This window comes from Temnothorax nylanderi, unplaced genomic scaffold (assembly GCF_030848795.1).
Source record: "Temnothorax nylanderi isolate EJ_2023f unplaced genomic scaffold, tnyl_v1.0 TNYL_tig1335_pilon, whole genome shotgun sequence".
Classification (NCBI taxonomy): domain Eukaryota; kingdom Metazoa; phylum Arthropoda; class Insecta; order Hymenoptera; family Formicidae; genus Temnothorax; species Temnothorax nylanderi.
In genome coordinates this window covers 2748-22296 of record NW_027250397.1, presented here as the reverse complement: position 1 = coordinate 22296, position 19549 = coordinate 2748, and the positions used below count along the sequence as shown (strand labels likewise).

The 19549-nt window shown below is 37.3% G+C and overlaps 1 protein-coding gene across 1 annotated transcript; it reads right to left on the bottom strand.

The window, feature by feature from the left end:
• Positions 1 to 12898: 12898 nt before the first annotated feature.
• Positions 12899 to 15123, bottom strand: LOC139787210 (uncharacterized). Its single transcript, XM_071726288.1, has one exon. The coding sequence runs from the start codon at positions 15107 to 15109 to the stop codon at positions 13097 to 13099; it is 2013 nt and encodes a 670-aa protein (XP_071582389.1). The 5' UTR covers positions 15110 to 15123; the 3' UTR covers positions 12899 to 13096.
• Between the last annotated feature and the right edge of the window lie 4426 nt (positions 15124 to 19549).

Genomic DNA, 19549 nt, shown 5'->3' with positions numbered 1-19549 from the left:
GCGACTCAATGCGTGTCATAGCCCTTTGCCGCCAATCACAAGGGAAAATCGGAGGTCACCGCCAACGCTTCGAAACAATTGGTTATTGCAAGAAGAAGCTCCCGTATAAAAGAGCTTGCGTCGTCGCGCACCGGGCTCTTTGTCGAAAGTCAATCGCATAGAATCTCCGCTCGCTAAACCGCTTAACTACGCTAGTTAACACCGCTGTGTACACCGCTTTGAGTTCGCTCTTCGCTATCGCGCTTCGCGAACACGCTTTCACCACCGCTGCATGCCGTACTAACATCTGTGCGCGCGTTTACGGCTTCTTGCTTTGCTAAAAGTAAGGGAACACTGTATCCATTGTATATATTGAGACTTTATTGTAATATACTTATTTTATTGCACTTATACGTATTTGACTTGTGTGAACCGCTTTCCTCGTGGTCGTCTTCCTCGCGCCATCAATCGCGCATCCGCGCACTCTCGCACACGTATAGTATTAGCCACATCTTCTGACAATTCTGGCATTTGTCCTCCGTATTGTGTTACTGGCAAAGCAAAAGCTGTGTGTAACGTTGCTCCACCTATTAAAAATGCTGCTTTGCCAGAGGGTGTACATAATAATACTTTCACTTTATTATTATTTTCACCAGGCATATCATCAAAGTAATTCAGCAATACCTGATAAATCGCATTAATCACAGTGCTTTTTCCCACACCAGCAGATCCGCTTAAAAATAGTCTAATTGGTAACTTTCCATTCTTGAAACAATGTAAAACATGCATTGTAATTTCTCGTTGTTTATCATTTAATTCGCGAAGTATATTCATCATTTCTTCTTTTGTAACTTTAGATGGACTACTTATTTTCCTTTTATTTTTATTTAAGCCATCTGCAATACCAGTTTGAGTAAATATATCTACCTCTTGCTCCTTTTCTATATTTGTTTTTATAAAAGATTCTACTTCTTCATCTTCAATATCTTGCTAATCTTTTTGTGCTTGATCTAATGCATCGTTAATTTCTGCATCACCTATAACTGAGTATTTCTTTCTATTCTCTTCTATTTTTTGAATATTTTCTATGTAAATTCGCTCACAATCTTGTGTCTCCACATCGTTTAATTCCTTTTTCCATGGTAAAAATAATAAAACCTGTTCTCTGAAATAATTATATCGATCTTGTTGCAATTTATATCGATTAAATCTAATAATTTTCAATTTATTTCGTTGTTTAATTTCACCGTCTTCACTATAGTCATCATCGCTATTACTTTCTTTTTTATAATTTTTATGTTCTAAGTTCGCCGCAAAATCTGCAAGACAAACCTCAGGATATTTAGAATAATTTCGATTCTTGTACTTTTCGATAATGTTTTTGTAATAGATATCCGTTGAATCCTCGCTAATTTTTTTTAAATGTTTTTGGTTTTTTAACATTCGTACACGCTCTTTTTGCGGAAAAGTGTTAATATAAATAACAGCTCTACTACACAATGAAAGTGGTAGACCGAGAACGTGATAAACTGCTTCTTGTGCAGACATAGTATTACCGTTTATGAAAATGTTAGCAATCTTTCTAAACTTTCGTCTAATATCTAAATTTCCATTTTCCAAATCTTTTGATGCCTCTCTTAATAATCGTGATAGGCCTGCATCGACTTTTGTAACATAATTAATCATATATGAAGCACAACTATATGGATCTAATACAAATTGTATATCCATATTTGATTCGAGAAGTGTCAATATTATTTTGTTGTACGCATTAATTGCAACTTCGTTGCTTTGTCTTTTTAAGAAAATCTTAGTTCTTGATAAAGTGCTTCTGATTGCATGAATGTAATCTCTCTCAGTCATTTCTAAACGTTCCAACATTTCCTCGAAAGAAGTTAGTATATTTTTTTCAAAAAATTCTTGCATCATCTCTTTAATTTTTTTTATATTTGATTTGTAATTTTTATTTTTCTCCTTTTCTTCTAAGGGTATAAGAATCCACGTATTTTTCATAACAAACATAGGAAAGTTAAACCTACACAAATATTTATTTCTTCTACCTTTGTAACATGTCGGCTTATGTCGATGCATCTGTAAACGTATTAATGGATTTTTATCGTCATAGTGACAAGTAATGATTTTATCAATCCACTTTATTAACTTTTCATTTTCGTCAACATTTTCTTCATTATAAATTAGAGCATTTTTGCAATATAAAAGATTATGCGTATGAACTGATCCTCTAGCTTGAAATTCTCTTCTCTGAAAGTAATCAACAACGTAATTTTCTCTAAATGGACCATGTTCATTTTGTAATATTGTCATAATTTGATTGAATCTTTCTTCTATATATCGTACACATGTTACCGGATCTTCTCTGATCAAATTAGTTTTCTGTGCCATATCCAAATTTAAGGCATCATAAATGCTGATGTTTTTATTTTTTTTAATTTGTATAAAATTTTTAATAACTCTGGATTTTTGTGTTCACATGCAGAAAGGGTAATAAATAATGTTGGAATTCTACATTGTCTAATCATGCCAAGTAAATGTTTCTTCTTGCTTTCCCAATATGATGGTGACGACCTCACTTGTTTCAAAAATCTATATCCATCGTCATGACGGATAGAATAATTTAAAAAATTTTGATCTTTAATTTTTTTAGCAGTTAAGTTTTCATTTCTTTTCACTCTCCTTAAGCAAATATTTAAATTTGACATTACTGATCTTTCCAATTTTTGTTTAGCCATAAATAAAATCCTTGTAGGTTGACACGATCTTCTGTCTTTATGTCTGGCCTCAAAAATTCTTTCAGAGTATGATAATTTATTTTTTTTATCCAGTATTTCTCCTCCATAAATTTTTGGAAAGCACAATTCGTCAATATTTTCTGTTAAATGCCAAGGTACTGGAAATTTGTTTTGTCCAGGTGCTATAATTGATATATTTTCAGATATTTCTTTATTTCTATCTATAATAAGAACTTCGTCAATTGGTTCAAAAGAAACCGATTCCTCGGAATCCGAATTATTGTCGTGTTCTTCTAAATTTAATTGATTTATTGTATTCGTACAGCTATGACACTTATCATTATTATCTACAATAAAATCCAACTCTGCATTAAAATTTTTATTATATTTTTTAAAGAAATTATCGTCAATTTTTATATTGTTTTTTATATACAAAGGAGTATGTCGTAAATATTCCAAAGCTTCACAAATTTTTGCTGGTTTTATGGTTTCATACATGTAATCAGACTTGTGTTCTAGGTTTCTTTTTAACTTTATTTGTATAGTCGACATTTCATCAAAACTTCTAGGTAAAATATTTATCATTTCATTGATTTCAACTGGAATATTAACAATACTTCCTTTTAATGATAATTGTGGATTAATAGCAAACGGTTGTAATGCTTTTATTTGCATAAATGGTATATAGGGTGATACCATCCTTTCCTCAACCGCCGTTAAATCTGTTACGACTTTTGGCACATTATTGAACTTTAATCTTCGTTTGCTGTTGTTTTTGGAAACTGTCCTAATGTGATATATCTTTTACAAGTCTTACACATATATTCTGATGAGTTATTGATAATTTTATTAATAAATTCATCAATATCCATTCTTATGCCAATCAATTTATTACTTATTTTTGTAATACTAAAATGCTCTACAGATTAAAAAAAAACAAATTTTCACAACAGACGCAAACTATATCAGGTCCATCTTTTCTGTTTTTAAAAAACTTTATTAATAATGAATAATAATAGTATTCATTATCTTTATTTTCATTTTTTGTCTTCATCTGAACATAATTATTGTAGTTTTCTCTATATTTGAAAAAATCATCTAACCTTAACAACCTTTTACGTTCAATATCCTGTCCTCGTTGTTTTTTGACGAAATTTGAATCTTCCAAAAACTTTCTTTTTTTAATAATATTATTTAATTCATTATTTAATAATTTGTATTCAGAATTTGTACGTAAAAATCTAATTCTTTTTTTGTTTTTGATTTGCTCATTTATACGATAAATTTCAACTTTTCGTTTTAATTTTATTCGTTTTATATTTTTTTCCTTCTCTAATTCTTTGTATAATTGTTCTTCTCTCACAGATCTTATTCTTTTAATATTCATATCTCTTTCTTTTTCTTTATACGACGGATCCCGTCGTGTTTGCTTCATCCTTTCTATATTGATTTCTCTTTCACTTTCTTTGTATGACTGATTTTGTCGTATTTGCTCCATCCTTTCTATATTCCTTTCTCTTTCACTTTCTTTGTACAACGGATTTTCTCTTGTTTGTTTCATCCTTTGTATATTGCTTTCTCTTTCACTTTTTTTGTACGACGGATTTTCTCTTGTTTGTTTCATCCTTTGTATATTGCTTTCTCTTTCAATTTCTTTGTACGAGGGATCTTCTCGTGTTTGCTTCATTCTTTGTATGTTCATTTCTCTTTCACTTTTCTTGTACGACGGATTTTGTCGTATTTGCTTCATCTTTTGTATATTGCTTTCTCTTTCACTTTTTTTGTATGACGCATTTTTTCGTGTTTGCTTCATCCTTTGTATATTGCTTTCTCTTTCACTTTTTTTGTATGACGGATTTTGTCGTATATGCCTCATTCTTTGCCTATTTCTCTCCCTTTCTATTTCTTTGTACGTAGAATTTTGTCGTATTCTCCTAATCCTTTGAACTTCTTTCTGTTTTTTATCTTCTTCTGTGTTAACTGTATATTCTTTTATTTTATTTTAATTTGTTTTTCAAAATCATCTATTTTAATATTTGAAGTTTCACATTTCTTTTCTTTATATATTTTTCCAATTCGTAATTCACGTATTCTTTGTCTATTAAAATATTTATTTTTGATCTCATTTATTTTTTTATTTTTTTGGGGCATTTTTATAATCCTTTAAATAAATTCTTATATATAAATATATCTCTTCTTATTCCGTTATAATTATAATCTATTATGTTGATGTTTTTAAATTAAAATATGTGAATATTTATAAAAGATAAGATTAATTAATGTTTTTATAATTCTATTCTGCCCAAATAAATTACGTTTATTATATTTAATAAATGTATTTCATAATCAGTTTAGCAATTATGTAATAATGGAGTCAGTTTAGCAGATTTAATTTAAATAAAATGTAGCGGCGCGGAGGAGAGAAAATCTTAAATTGTAAAATAACACAGGACCACAAAAAATTTTTTTTGAAAAGCAACTGGGATCAGAGTCGGTGTTTCTTATAGATTTTGGGTCACTGAATCCGAATTCGTAAACCGTTTTGCTCCATCACGTCTAGATTTTTAGATAATCGAGAAAAATAGCGGAAAATCTGTGAAAATTGAAATAAACATTTAAAGAAAAAGCAAAAGTATAACATCAAAGAAAGAGAAAAAGTATAACATCAAAATGCGGTCGCAGAACTGATTTAAATATATTTTGGTAAGTTAAATAAAGTGCAAAAAAGGAGGATGTTAAAAAAGGGACGAATTTCGCCCAAAAAGGTGTAAGTAAAAGAAATAGTGTTTTTTGTAGATCTTGATCTCCTGAATACGATAAAGCTAATAAAAAGTTCGTGGTGCTTGGGGAACACCTTGAAAATTGAGCATAAACGTGGTGTATTTACAGAAATTCGGATGAGATATATGCTATATCATAAAATGTACTGGTGAAAGATTTGTTGGGGAGAGGGAAAAGGGGGAAGAAAGAGTGTTTTGTGTGCGTGTGTGTGTGCATGTGTGCGTGCGCGAGTGCGGGTGCGTGTGCGGGTACGGGTGTGTGCGGGTGTGCGCGTGTGTGTGCGCGTGTGTGCGGGTGTGTGCACACTCGCACACACGCGCACGCGCGCACACACCCGTACCCGCACACGCACCCTCACCCGCACCCGCACCCGCACCCGCACCCGCACTCGCACCCGCACTCGCACCCGCACCAGCACCCGCACCCGCACCCGCACCCGCACCCGCACCCGCACCCGCGCACGCACCCGCGCTCGTAATATACTAAATCAAAGATTTCCTAACAGATGGATAGGCATCCATAGCACTCTGCATGAATGGCCCCCACGCTCTCCTGACCTAACACCTATGGATTTTTTTGTATGGGGTTACATACTAGATCAGGTTTATGAGACATTGCCACCTTGTAGAAACGAGTTTATACAAAAAATAGAAGCAGCCTGTCAAGAAATTACACCCGTAATGTTATCGAAAGTGCGAGAAAGCATAATGCGGAGAATCGCGTTATGTGCGGAAGAAAATGGAGGTTATTTTGAACACCTTCTATAATCTTCTGTAAAGATAAAATACAAATATGATGATTATATTAATGTTATATCAATAAAGTTATTATATAAATACTAATAAAGTTATTGACTATCTCTAATATTAATAATATCGAAATTTTTTTAATATTAATAAAGTTATCGAGTTATCTTATCATACTTAATATATTTATCAAGTATAGATAGCGGGCTAAATAAAAACAAGGCGCGGTTGGTGGTGCGCGAATATTATAATAATTAATTTTAGCACATAATTTTTCCAACACAAATTCATTAGAGTAGTAAAATTCCTTCCCTCGCCCCGATTAATTTAACTTTCAGAAGCTGTATAACTGGCTATATTTAAACAAATTTTTGTTGGAAAATTTATATGTTAAAATTAATTATTATAATATTCGCGCACCACCAACCGCGCCTGGCTTTTATTTAGCCCGCTATCTATACTTGGTTATTCCATAAGAAGCCTACACTTCGAATCTTAATATTTATATTACTGATTACTGATGATTTGTTTAATAATCTCTGCGCTTTCGACAAATTTTCATCAAAATACGAGACATTCACTTAAATTATGCAAAACATTCAATTTTAATAGACTTCAACATTGATCGGTTAAAACAGAAGCCAAAGTGACAAGGTATGAAAATACATTTTATAAAGTAAACGTGACAAACGAGGGATGCCTTATTTTTTTCTCTTACAAAGAAAGCTGGGAAAACGATTATCAGCGGATCTTATGTCTAACAACATTTATTTCAGAATATTAATATTTCATCATTAACATTAATAATTAATTCAATATACTGATGCTAATAAGCATCTTTATGTAAATAATGCTACTGAATCTCATATAAATCTACAAGGAATTTATTACTGAAAAGTATTCATTAAATATTATGATAATTTGCCTTATATAAACTATTCATTAGCATCATATTTAAAATGTGTATTTTATACTAATAAACCTCTTGTTTATGAGATTAAGATTAAGATTTTTAAGATGCAGCAGCATCATTTATATAAAGAATTATATAATGCTTATTAGTATTGATATATTAAATTAATTATCAATTTAATGATAAATTATTTATTAATGTAACAAAATAAATATTGTAAGATTTGTTAATGGTGATTTATGCCATTATTTAAACTTACATTGAATGAAATTTATTAGCCGACTTATAATTTGAATTTGCACACATATGCTAATTGCTGACTTTTGTCCTGTGCATAAACATTGTGTGCAAAAATAATTTAAGTAATAAAATTATAATATATAATGATTATGATGGACTGTGGTACGAGCTTTTTTCGTAAGAGAAAAGATGTCTTTCGTTTTCTTAATAAAATTTATTTCATAACCTGTATTGTCATCTCGACTTCTGTTTTAACGTTACTGCTACGGAAATCCGTCACAATTGTATTGCAACTTCGGGCGCTACAAAGTTCATTTTATTGTAAAAAAGATATGCGAGTGATTATAGGTGATGCACCGAAGTCAACGCAATTGTGAACGACCATGCGCGCCTGCTCGAATGGGCAACCCGTCATACTGATGTGTATGTTGCGGAAGCACCCTGTACATACAACTTAAAACTAACGCAACTTAAAACTAGGAAAGAATACTAGAGAATAAGATTGATCTAAACGCAGCTTAGAACTAAACGCAGCTTAAGGGGGCTTTCTACTTCTATTTTGGTGAAAAATTCGATTTTCTAAAAACATTATTTTCGTGAACTATATATATGTAGAATTAGTGTACAAACACTTATAAAACGATTACCGACTAAGGAAAAGTCCTACAGTCGATTATCGGCTAGTGCTCATGAGTGCGTACAGAAGGCGTTTCGGCAGCTGCTGCATTGTAACGGTTTGCTTCGTTTTCCCGCCTGTTTCTCAGCTCATGCTTGATTCTCCCACGTTTTTGTCGTTGTGTAGGAACAGTTTAAGGTTAGCTTTCGTGTAAAGAGTGCATTGGAGCTAACACTCAAAATACAAATGAGAGTTTCAACGCGTGTGTTTGGCACTTAGTACCAAAACACATGTTCGCCGGTAAAAAAATCGTTGAGATTGCAGCCTACTGTGCTGTCTGTACATTTAATGAGGGCCAGGGGGGTGACACTGAGTCAAATCGCGACGATAAAATGGGCCGCATTTGGTTGCCGTCGAAACTAATCCACTAGTTGGCGCTAACAGTCATATGCTCGGTGTGCTCGGTGCTCCGTGGGCTCCGTGTGCTCGCAGCTCGTAGGTCGATCGTATTGTTATAACCTGAAAAGCTTTCAGTTCATATAATTTGTATTGAACGTTTTGAATATCGCGATAAATTAATTAAATTCGAGTGTGAAAGACAATTTGAAGCACATTTTGTCTGTCGTGCATATTCGTTTGCTGTACGATGCCGAGCTGCGTTGTGCCCGGCTGTACTTCGGGCTATGGCTCAAACCCGGAACACGTGCATTTTTTTACAATTCCAAAAAATCCGGAAAGTGAAAAATTGTGGAAAACTGCAATTCGTCGAACCGATAGCTTTGTGAAAAGTAGATCTGGGAAGCGAAGGAAAGGCTAACCAGAGGGGTCGGGGTAAGGAAGGACGCAACTCGAAGCTTAAGAATACTGCTCGCAGGTACGCGCTCTGCGGCGCGTGGCGCGAACCCGAACGCACTTTTATGACTCAGGAAGGGTCAACGTCTGTAGGGACGCTAAGACGCCTTCCGTGAGCGGTGCGATCGTCGGTCCTCTTTCGAGTCAAGGAATTTAATCCCTTTAACTCGGGATCGGACCTCGTGCAATTCCGAGAGGGAAGATGAGTAGGGGAGGTCTTAATTTAGAATGAATGGAGATGTTTCTAACATAAATACTTAATTTTATTTGACATAGGTAAGATGTTATTTAGTATATAAAAAAAATAATAATTAACTATAGACTATATAGGCGTTAATGTAAATGTGTATGTGTATACAATAAAACAAAAGAGAGTTGTGTAAACGGTTGTAGTACATTATGCGGATTCTGGACGATTTGCGTGGTTACATTTAATGAAATTCTCTATTGAGGCGAAACATATGAGAATTAAAATTGTTAAAGTATGTATAGATAATTCTCATGCTACACGTGATTAGCTGCTGAGAAGCACGTATGTAAGAGTGTGTGTGTGCGTGCGCAGCACGACTAGAGAGTGTGAGTAGGGTAGGGCCGAGCTGCGTACAGGAGGAAAGATTCAGACGAATACAGACATTCACCCGAAGCGTGTGCGAATAGAGTACAGACGTGTTTGAGGTGATGTAGAAGTCATCAATAAAGTTATAAGTATTGTTAAGGAATATAAGCTTCAATGCTTTCGACACTTCTTCCTTTTCGATCCTGACCTCCTAACTCAACAAAAATAAATAAAGTGTATTTTATAATTGCTATTCCAAGGTTATCATCTCGGGTTGGTCTACTTCCTCGAGATTTATAACTGTCGAGGCGGTTGACGGGGCCGGAGACGGAGTTCGGGAAGAGGAGGGGGAGCCGGGAGGTTCGAGGAGGGCGACCGGATCGCGGTTGACGGGGACCACGCGAAATGGGGCCACCCGACAAACCGGACGATAAGGTGCGGGGGAAAACCGAGATGGGAGGATAATGGGGCGAGATTGTATGACGGGGCGACACTGTTGTGAGGAACAGGGTTCCTCTGAGAAGGCTGGTAGGGGCGGTGGAGTGGCGAGACGCGAAGCACCGGGCTGTGTGGAACAAGGTTCTTCCGGTTCCCTGCGTGCCCGCTTGTGGCGACGTCTCTCGTGTTTCGCGGCGTTTTGCGACTTCTTATTGGTGGGACCGGCCGAATCCACTACAAATTAGCGGATTGTTAAAATTTAAGTCCGTCACGTGCGGAGAAGTCTCCTCATGCTTTGGAGAATAAATCTAAGGAGTACTTCGAGTCCACCAACGAGTCAGCTAACCCAAAGCAATATACCCCGAGTCCGCCTACCCAGCTAACCCAAAGCAGTGTACCCCGAGTCCACCGACGAGTCAGTTAACTCAGAGCAACATACCTCGGATCCGCCGAGCCAGCTAACTCAAAGTAACATACCCCGAGTCCACCGAGCCAGCTAACTCAAAGCAATAGAGATTGTTCGGAATCGACCGATAAATCGGCTAATTCGGAACAGGGGTAGCAAGAGGGATGGAAGGGTTATACTGGGAGACTTCCCTAACGCGTGGATATATGAAGAAGAAGGGGCGCCAATATATATATATATATAATAGATGGTTCTTTTTGAAATATCTGGCTCTCCTTGGGTCTTGTGGATAGGCTCTCGTTGGCACTCGATGGGTTTAAGTTCGCGCACAGAATTTAACTTAAACTCGAGATGAGATTTGAATCTGGCGCAGTAAATTGAAAGGAGCCGAGGCGACGAGATGATCTGGCTGAAGAGGAGCTGGCCAAGAGAGCAAGTGCTGCGATGTCGAGATTTATATAGGAAAGTTCTAAGGATGGGAAGGGTGAATTGCGTGTGGGATGTGTCAGGTTTTCATTTTGGGAACTTCTGGTTGGCGGGATGTTTCTAATTTTTGTCTGAAGGATTTCTTATTGGGCGAGATGTTTCTCACCCAAGAGCTAGATTCTTAAGTCTTTGCCTATCCTAGAAGCTTAGAGACGGTTGTCGATTTTTCCGGGTGTTCATTGGTGAGTCCCCTCGTAAGGCCCCCACTGTCTTATTGGGGGTGCAACCCATCGCTTCCTCCAGTGACTCACTTGTTTTCGGTTATCGCTGGTTTCTCCTTTATTAGGGTTTCTTTCTTATCTCGCGGCCCTGTTTTTGTGTTGACGGACGATGCACACCTCTCAATCTTAAATGCAAGCAAAAACTCCGCCACGTGTATTTACGGACACGTCTCAGCCTTTGTTTCCGCTTGTCGGAAACATCGTACGTGCATTTTGAAAGCTCGCTTGATGCAATAAAGATCTTCATCAACCCATTAAGGCCCATTTGGCGCGTCGAGTCGCCAGGTTTACATTCTTTCAGTTTTAGGCCTGACAAAGCCGATGAAAATCCCGTCACGTATGCCCCGTCCGTCACTAATTCGTCATCTGGAAGGTTGCGTTTAAGCGCCTAGGTAAACAGATACTTTACCTATAAAAAAAGGAAAAGGAATGTGCAAGGATCAAGGCTCACTCGTCGATCGACAACCGTCCGTGCTTAGTTTACCCTATCCTAATCTTAACGGCTATCCGGAGCGCAGAGGAATTTAAGCTAAAAGGGAAGTCGTGGAGTTCGCAGGACGTAACACCCCCCGCCTTAGACAAATGTTGGGGGTGTGTAACGCAACATTTGCAGACTAATTGATTGAGAAACGATTTCCGTTTTTCGCAAGCCTCCTTACCTTCTTTGTTTTTGGTTTCTGTTTAGAGAAGGAGGAAAGAAAAAGGCAACTTCCAAAACACCTTATTTCATTCTTTCGTCCTGCGTTACGTAACCCCCCCTTTTTTTTTTTTTTTTTTTTACTATCGACGCATGTAATTATACTCATCTAGAATTTAAGAAATAAAGCTTAATTTATATAGATTATAGAGGTAAGAAAAAAAATTTTATGATTGATACATATATTTCGCAAACAGGCTATTATAAGCGTAAAATATAAACCTATTACAGATCATAGATTTAGACTTAGATAAGAATTAAAAAGTGAATGTAAAACATATGGCAAAGAAAGGATAAAATAAAACTTATTATGATTTACGGAATTAAAACTGTAATTAAAGTTAAAATTATTCGCTGGAGCGAGCGTAAAACCGATAATAAAGAAACAATTATAAAAGGAAAGAAAAAAGAAAAAAGAAAAATAAAACGCAAAATTTATAATAATGAGAAAACGTAAAATTAAGAGTCTAAAATTATTCGCTCGAGCAAGCGCAAAATTAATAATAAAGAAATAATTACGGCTTAGAAAAGGTAAACACAAAGAAAAAAGAAAAGGTTACAATAGACTCGCTCTAGCTTGCTCGTTGGGATTTTTTTTTGTTTTGTTTTTATAAATAAATGTAGGGGATAATCCCAGGGATGGCCACCACCTCTTCGAATTGGCTGTGCTGGGCACATCCCATTTGTACGAGCAATTGCGCCAGGTCTGGCGTCTCGTCCTCGTGCTCGGGCTTCGCTCGGAAGTCGATGATGGCGGCCTCGTCCTTGACCGGCAGCCGGATCTTGATCCATCCCTCTCTTTTTTCGACTAGGTGTTTCGTTAAGGCGATGGACCTACGGGACCATCGCAGCCTTCCTTCGAGTGGTCGGAGGTGGGCTAATCCACAGGGGATGGCCTGCCACTCTAGCTCGCGAAAGCGATCCTCGAGGGTGTAAATCTCGAACATGGGCCGCTGGACAGCGCGGCTCCAATCTCTGAGAGCAACCGTAACCCGGTTCCCTCTTTCAACTCGGAGCACGAACCCCCTCTGCCACCGTCTTCCCTCACGAACAGCGACCTCCGTTTCGGGCACAATTTCGTCTGGCGGGAGATGGAGGAACTCACTCCTACGCATCATTCTCCGTGTTAGGTCCTCGACAAGTTCGTCGAGGTCCTCACGCGAATTCTCCAGATGGACCCATAGGAAGGTGGGGGAGTCCACCCGGATGACCTTCGTCTTGAGCGGGCCGCGGGTCAACAAGCTAGTGTTGATGCATTTGATTTCCATGGCTTCGGCTACAAGAATTCGTTGTTAGATTATCTGCATGTCGCAGCATGCGATTATAGGGGCAGGGCGTTAATGATAGATAATGAGATGTCATGCAATTCGTCCCTTTTCCTTTTGTGCCCCCTTTTTTTTTATTTTTTTTTTATTTTACCCTTTGAGTTCGAAAGTATAGGTACTCTCTTTCAAAGGTAGGGAAGGATAGGCGTGTTCCGATTTTCCGTTTGTTGACCCGACAGGCTGGACATTTGCCTGCCATTCAAGATCATGGAGTGGTGCGCTAACTGACGCTCCTTGTTCCGGATCGTCTTTCGGAGCATTGGCATTTTTAGTTGTAGGCCTTGCCTGTCCCAGATGTAATAAAAGGTGAGTTAACGAGTCCCATATTGCTCCTATTAGATATATCGACCACCCATATACTGTATGAAGAGCATATCCATGCACAAATGTATCCAATATTAATTTAATGGCTCTTATAAAAAGATATATTCCAAGCAGGCCAGCGCTAATATTGCCAAAGATCAAAAATTTGCTCCAGAAATTTTCCCAGGTTGAGAGTGCAATTTTTTCGATTGAAGCCTCGTCGATTAGGTTGGCGAACGATCCTCCACTCAGCACGGTTGATTCTCCCATTACTCCTCTTGCTACGGTGTTAAGGACAGCGGGTCTCTCAGCGGGAAACATTATGTGATCCTTTAGATCTTCCAGATCCTTTTGTGTGTATATGCCGCTGGTAGCGAGTGCTCCAGGGCTAGTGTACTTCCAGGTAGTTTTGGTCATGGGTTTTATGACCGTAAGTGCTAGTGTTTCTACTGGCCTTGGCATAATTTTATACCAAGAGTCTCCCAAAAGGTACATAGGAGGTGCGAAGGAATTACAGTTAATTTGTGTTCCTTGCCGTAGTAGTACGTGTGTTTGAGGCGTTAGGAAGAAGGTCTTATTATTAAACATCACTGGGAGTTGCTCGTAGCATTCTTGGGTGTGGACTAATTTTACCTCGACTGGAACGCATTTTATTATGTGGATTACTTCGCCTGCTAGAAAAGCCATATATCCAGGTCCCTTCATAAAATGATAGGCGAAGATGTCGGGAGATTGTGTAGCTATTGCTAAAGCGTTTTGCAACATTTTTAACTCAAGGTTACATTGTTGTAGTAAGATGTTCCTGTACAGTTGATTAATCTGGTTACGGATGTGCTTTTCTACGTAAACAAATTTCGAATTCACATAAGTAAAAAGGTCGAGATTTTCTACACGGCCGGTTCGTTTAGCGATGTCCATTTCAGGTGAGGTTTCCCAAATTACTAATTTTGGGTGTTCAGTTCGAATGAGCGAATATCCACACGCTAAGTCTCTCCCGGTGCTGGTTAAAGCAAAGACTGTATCGTCGGCATTCACAGTATAAGCGGTTTGAGAGTGCTCGTTTACGTTATCGATTACCTTTTCCGCGTAACCTCTATATAAGGTGCTATATGAAGTGAATTTACAGGAGTCATTAGGTATGGACACCCAAAAGGTATTTCCTCCTTCTATGTCGGTGCATCTGGCGGTACTAAAATCACAGGCCACTCCTGATCTAAGTTGTATACGGTTAGTGCTTAGTTTAACGTTAGCGAAGTAATCTTGCAGGGTGATTGTGACAGTTGCATGTACGAGAACATTTGTCCACGTTCCGTAAAGGTCTGAATAGGATCCTCCAGAACATTTTCCGTCGGCGTCCACAACGCCAGTTAGGATCGCCGGGCGACTGGTGGTCTGGTTAGATTTTAGTGCTACTATGTATGTTCCTTTAAATTCGAGAGTTCCATAATAATGCATTCGTATGCAGGCCTCCCTGGTCACTTCGTGTATATATGCATATTTTCCATTTAGAACGTCCGAATTATGAGAAAACATTCCACATTTCCGGATCGTACGATCGATTTCTACCTTGCATTGTATCACTTTTACAGATTCAAATTCGTTGAGCTGCAATAATTGTATGAAGACTTGGCTAGAATTGACCTTTGGTAGTGGAATATCGCATTCTTCAACGTTTATTAATGATAAGGTTGTTAAATTGGTAGTTGGGGAAGTACAATCATATCCTATTATTCCGTAGGTTTGGCGTATCCATATGGTTATTATTAATATTGCGGTTACTCCTTTAATCCGGGGATCCATCTGAAATTTATTGAGTTGTTTTTATAGTATATTGTATCTGTTTATTTATTTATTTATTTATTTATTTATTTATTTATTATTTATTTATTTATTGGTTTGATATGAGAAATTCGCAATCGGTTGGGGTGTACAACTCGGCTATTTTTCTTGATTCTGATTTTCACGTTGTTTTTATTCAGTATTTCTAAGATTTCATGAGGTCCAGTATATTGATCTCCAAATTTTCCTGGCTTAGGCCCTTTTAGCAAAAACACGTGGTCTCCAGGTTTAAAGGTTCGAGGGTTAATTTTTTTGTCGTAGTGTTTCTTGGATTTGAATTTAGCTTCGACGACGTTTTCACGAGCGTTCGTCTGTATAGTGTGAAGCTGCGTGACGAGATTTATTAAATATTCGTTGTAATTTCCTAATTTATCTTCTGGAGCCAGAGGCTCGCTTGATGGAATCCTGGCTATTTTACCGAAAACTAATTTGTACGGGGTATGTTTTGTTGCTTCATGTATGCTGGTATTATAATTAAACATTGCAAGACTAATCCATCTATCCCACTGCTTTTGCTCATTTGCATATTGTTTAAGATATTCTCCTAATGCATGATGTGATCTTTCTAATGATCCGTTTGATTGAGGGTGAAAGGCAGTTGTGCGAAATTTGCGTATTCTGAATATCTTAGCAATCTTTTTCATTAAATCGCTAATAAAATTTCTTCCTTGGTCGGTCAATATTGCTTTAGGTGCCCCTAATACACAGATAAATCTGTCCACGAAGGCTTCCGCTATTGTTTCGGAAGTTTGATCTGGTAGGGGTACTCCCATGCAAAATTTAGTTAATTGATCTTGTAAGGTTAAAATATATTCGTTGCCTCTTTCGGTTTTGGGCAGAGGTCCTACGATATCCATTGCTACCTTGTCGAAAGAAAATCCTGGTGTGTCAGTAATTATCATAGGTTGTTTAGTCTTTACTCGCACTAATTTTTTCAATTGACATTGTAAGCATTGTTGTATATATTGTTGAACGTCGGATTTTAAGTTCTCCCAATAATATTTATGTTTAATTCTATGATATGTCTTTGTAACGCCTCGGTGTCCTCCGGTAGGCGAACAGTGCATTTCACCGATTATAATAGAACGGAGATCTCTAGGAGGGTATTTAATTAACCCGTTACATATGATTAGTTTGGTTGTTGAGTTAGTAAAATTTAATTGTAAGACGGATTTTATATTATTCCATGGTACATTGTTGACAATATCTGTCTTTGCGATACTGAGTGTTTCTAATTTTAGTCTATCGGCTACGTCTTGTAAGTTTTTTATAACTGTGGTAATCTGCGTTAAGGTCATTGTTGGGCCTTCCCGTTGTCCTTCACTGATGGGTAGTGCTATGTGGTAGTATTTTTTATACTTTACGGCCTTTGCTTCACCTAAGGTAAGCGGGCTTAAACGTGGAATCTCGTTTCGTTCGAATAGCTTTTGTGATCCAGAATCTAATGGTTTCCCATTAGTGTCGACAAAGTATGCCACATTGTCTTTACATAAAAATAGTAAATCACGAGTTTCTGTTATATTGCCTTTGAGTATTTGATTATCAATAATGGTAGGTTTTATCCGTGGGTTTTTATTTTCATTAGCAGGGACGTCAGATTCGCTAGATTCGTCTTCCTTATCGTCTATTTCATTATATGGGCCACTTTCTTTGTCTGGCGGGTCGTTTCTATCTTCTATCTCCTCGATTTCATTTCCCTGATCCTGTGATCTTTCTTGCTGATTATGCATATTTTTCGCTGTCTGGCTTCGAGTTTGTATTCTATTATAATTAGGAGGATCGTGGACTAATGCTTTTTCTACAATTTCCGATTTTGGTGGCTCACGCAGTTCTTCCTGCGTAAAAGGTATAGAATCTTTGTTTCTATCAGGTGGGTTATCGTTAGGTGGTAAATCTTCCATTTTTCGTCATCTGAAAGGTATAGATCGAAATCCTCGTCCTCCTCCTCATCGGATTCTTCTAACATTTTAGCAATTGTTTCTGCATCTCTGGGATAATTCGGATTTAAAAGTTTTTTATGATTAATTATGTTGCAGTCTGCTTCTTCGAAATTTACCGGATTTCTTGACAAGGCGTCGGCGTTAACATTAGTTTTTCCTGCCTTGTATTCTACATCATAATCATATTCTGCTAATTTCAATCTCCAGCGGAGAATTCTCATGTTTGCATCTTGGGCATTTTTAAACCAAAGTAAAGGCTTATGATCGGTGACTAATGTAAATTTTCGCCCGTATAGATATGGTCGACAATGTTTGACGCAATAAATTATCGCTAAAGCTTCCTTTTCATAAGTGTCGTATTTTAATTCGTTGTCGGTTAAAGTTCGCGACGCGTATGCTATTGGCCGATCTTTGTTTATTTCTCCTTGCGATAATATGCCCCCTACGGCAGTTCCGGAAGCGTCGGTAGTTAAAATGAAAGGTTTCGAAAAGTCAGGATATTGCAAGACTGGTTCTTCGCATAGTTTCTGTTTCAACATTTCGAAAGATTCTTCTTGAACAGATGTCCAGTTAAAAGGCGTATCGTTTTTTAATAAATTTGTTAAAGGTTTAGCTAATTTGGAAAAATTTGGTATAAATCTTCTGTAATATCCTGCTAATCCAAGAAATTGTTTAATGTTTTTCGGTGTTTTTGGCCTAGGGAATTGTCTTACGGCTTCCAATTTTTTTGGATCGGGTTTAATTCCATCGCTACTTATTATGTGTCCCAAGTATGCCACTTCAGTTTTTAAGAATTCACATTTGCCTGGCTGTAATTTCAAATTAGCTTGGCGGAGTCGTTCTATTACTAATTTGTATCTTCTTTCATGTTCTTCTAACGTAGGAGCGGAAATAATAATATCGTCCATGTAGATAAATACACCTTCTATTCCTGTTAGTATTAGGTCCATTAGTCGTTGGAAAGTGGCGGGAGCATTCTTTAACCCGAAAGGCATTCTTACGAATTCATAATGGCCATTAGGAGTGGTAAATGCGGTTTTGTGGCTATCTGCAGGATCCATTTCTATTTGGTGAAATCCAGAGGCGAGATCACATACTGTGAAATATTTTGCATTGCCTAATTGATCAATAATTTCGACAATATTCGGTAATGGGTTGGCATCGCCCATAGTTTTTTCGTTCACACCTCGGAAATCTAATACCATTCTCCAACGTTTGTTTCCTTTTGAGTCTTCCTTTTTGGCACTATCCAAATGGGTGTATTGTAAGGTGACTGAGAAGGTTTTATGATCCCTCCTTCGAGCAGTTCCCTTACCTGTTTATTTATTTTCTCTTTGTGGATTTGCGGAAATCTATATTGTCGAGTATTTATAGGTCGATCATCTGTTGTCGGTATTTGATGTCGCAACACATGAGTTGCTGTTAATTTGTCTCCGGGAATATGAAATCGATCTTGACTATTACTTATGAGTTTTATAACGCTTTTCCTTTCTTCATTATTTAAATGCTCCAGCCGTAGCAATTTCGTAATCTCCGTAAGCCTATCTTTCTTAGGTTCTCCGGATGATACAAAACATTCACGTGAAATAATGTCATTAGTCGGTGCTTCTGACATTAGCTGATGTTGCTTTGATTTACGTTTATACCGGAAATTTTCCATTATTTTTTGGAATCGAGTTTGTGCGCATGCCAAGGTTTTTGAAGACGGTTTACTTTTTCTGTTAATTTCAAAATTTTTTTTATATTAGGATTATATGATTTTACTCTTCTCATGAGTTCTCCAATAGTAACATGAGAAGTATTATTCTTATTAATATCTGCACTTTTTATGGGTATTCCAACCCTTGGAAATATTATTTTCTCTACATGATTTAAAGAGCTCTCAACTTTGGCTTTCTTAAACAAAATTCTGTCGTATTACGTAGTGAGGTTTGGTTACTTCCCTCCTCGCAATCGACGGGAGTAGAATATACTAGAGGAACCTGGAAACTTGCCTCCGCAATTCTAGGATTGTTTAAATCTTCTGGAGAGGTTTGGTAACTTCCTCCTCCCAAGATTTTGTTATTCAATATTTCAGGAGGGGTTTGGTAACTTCCCCCTCCAGGATTTTTGGAATCTTTTGGAGAGGTTTGGTAACTTCCCCCTCCAGGATTTTGGGAATTTTCTGGAGAGGTTTGGTAACTTCCCCCTCCAGATATTTTGTTATTCAATTTTTCAGGAGAGGTTTGGTAACTTCCCCCTCCAGGATTTTGGAAACCTTCTGGAGAGGTTTGGTAACTTCCCCCTCCAGAGATTTTGGAATTATTTAATATTTCAGGAGGGGTTTGGTAACTTCCCCTTCCAGAGATTCTGTTATTCAATATTTCAGGAAAGGTTTGGTAACTTCCCCCTCCAGGATTTTGGGAATCTTCTGGAGAGGTTTGGTAACTTCCCCCTCCAGAGATTTTGGAATTATTTAATA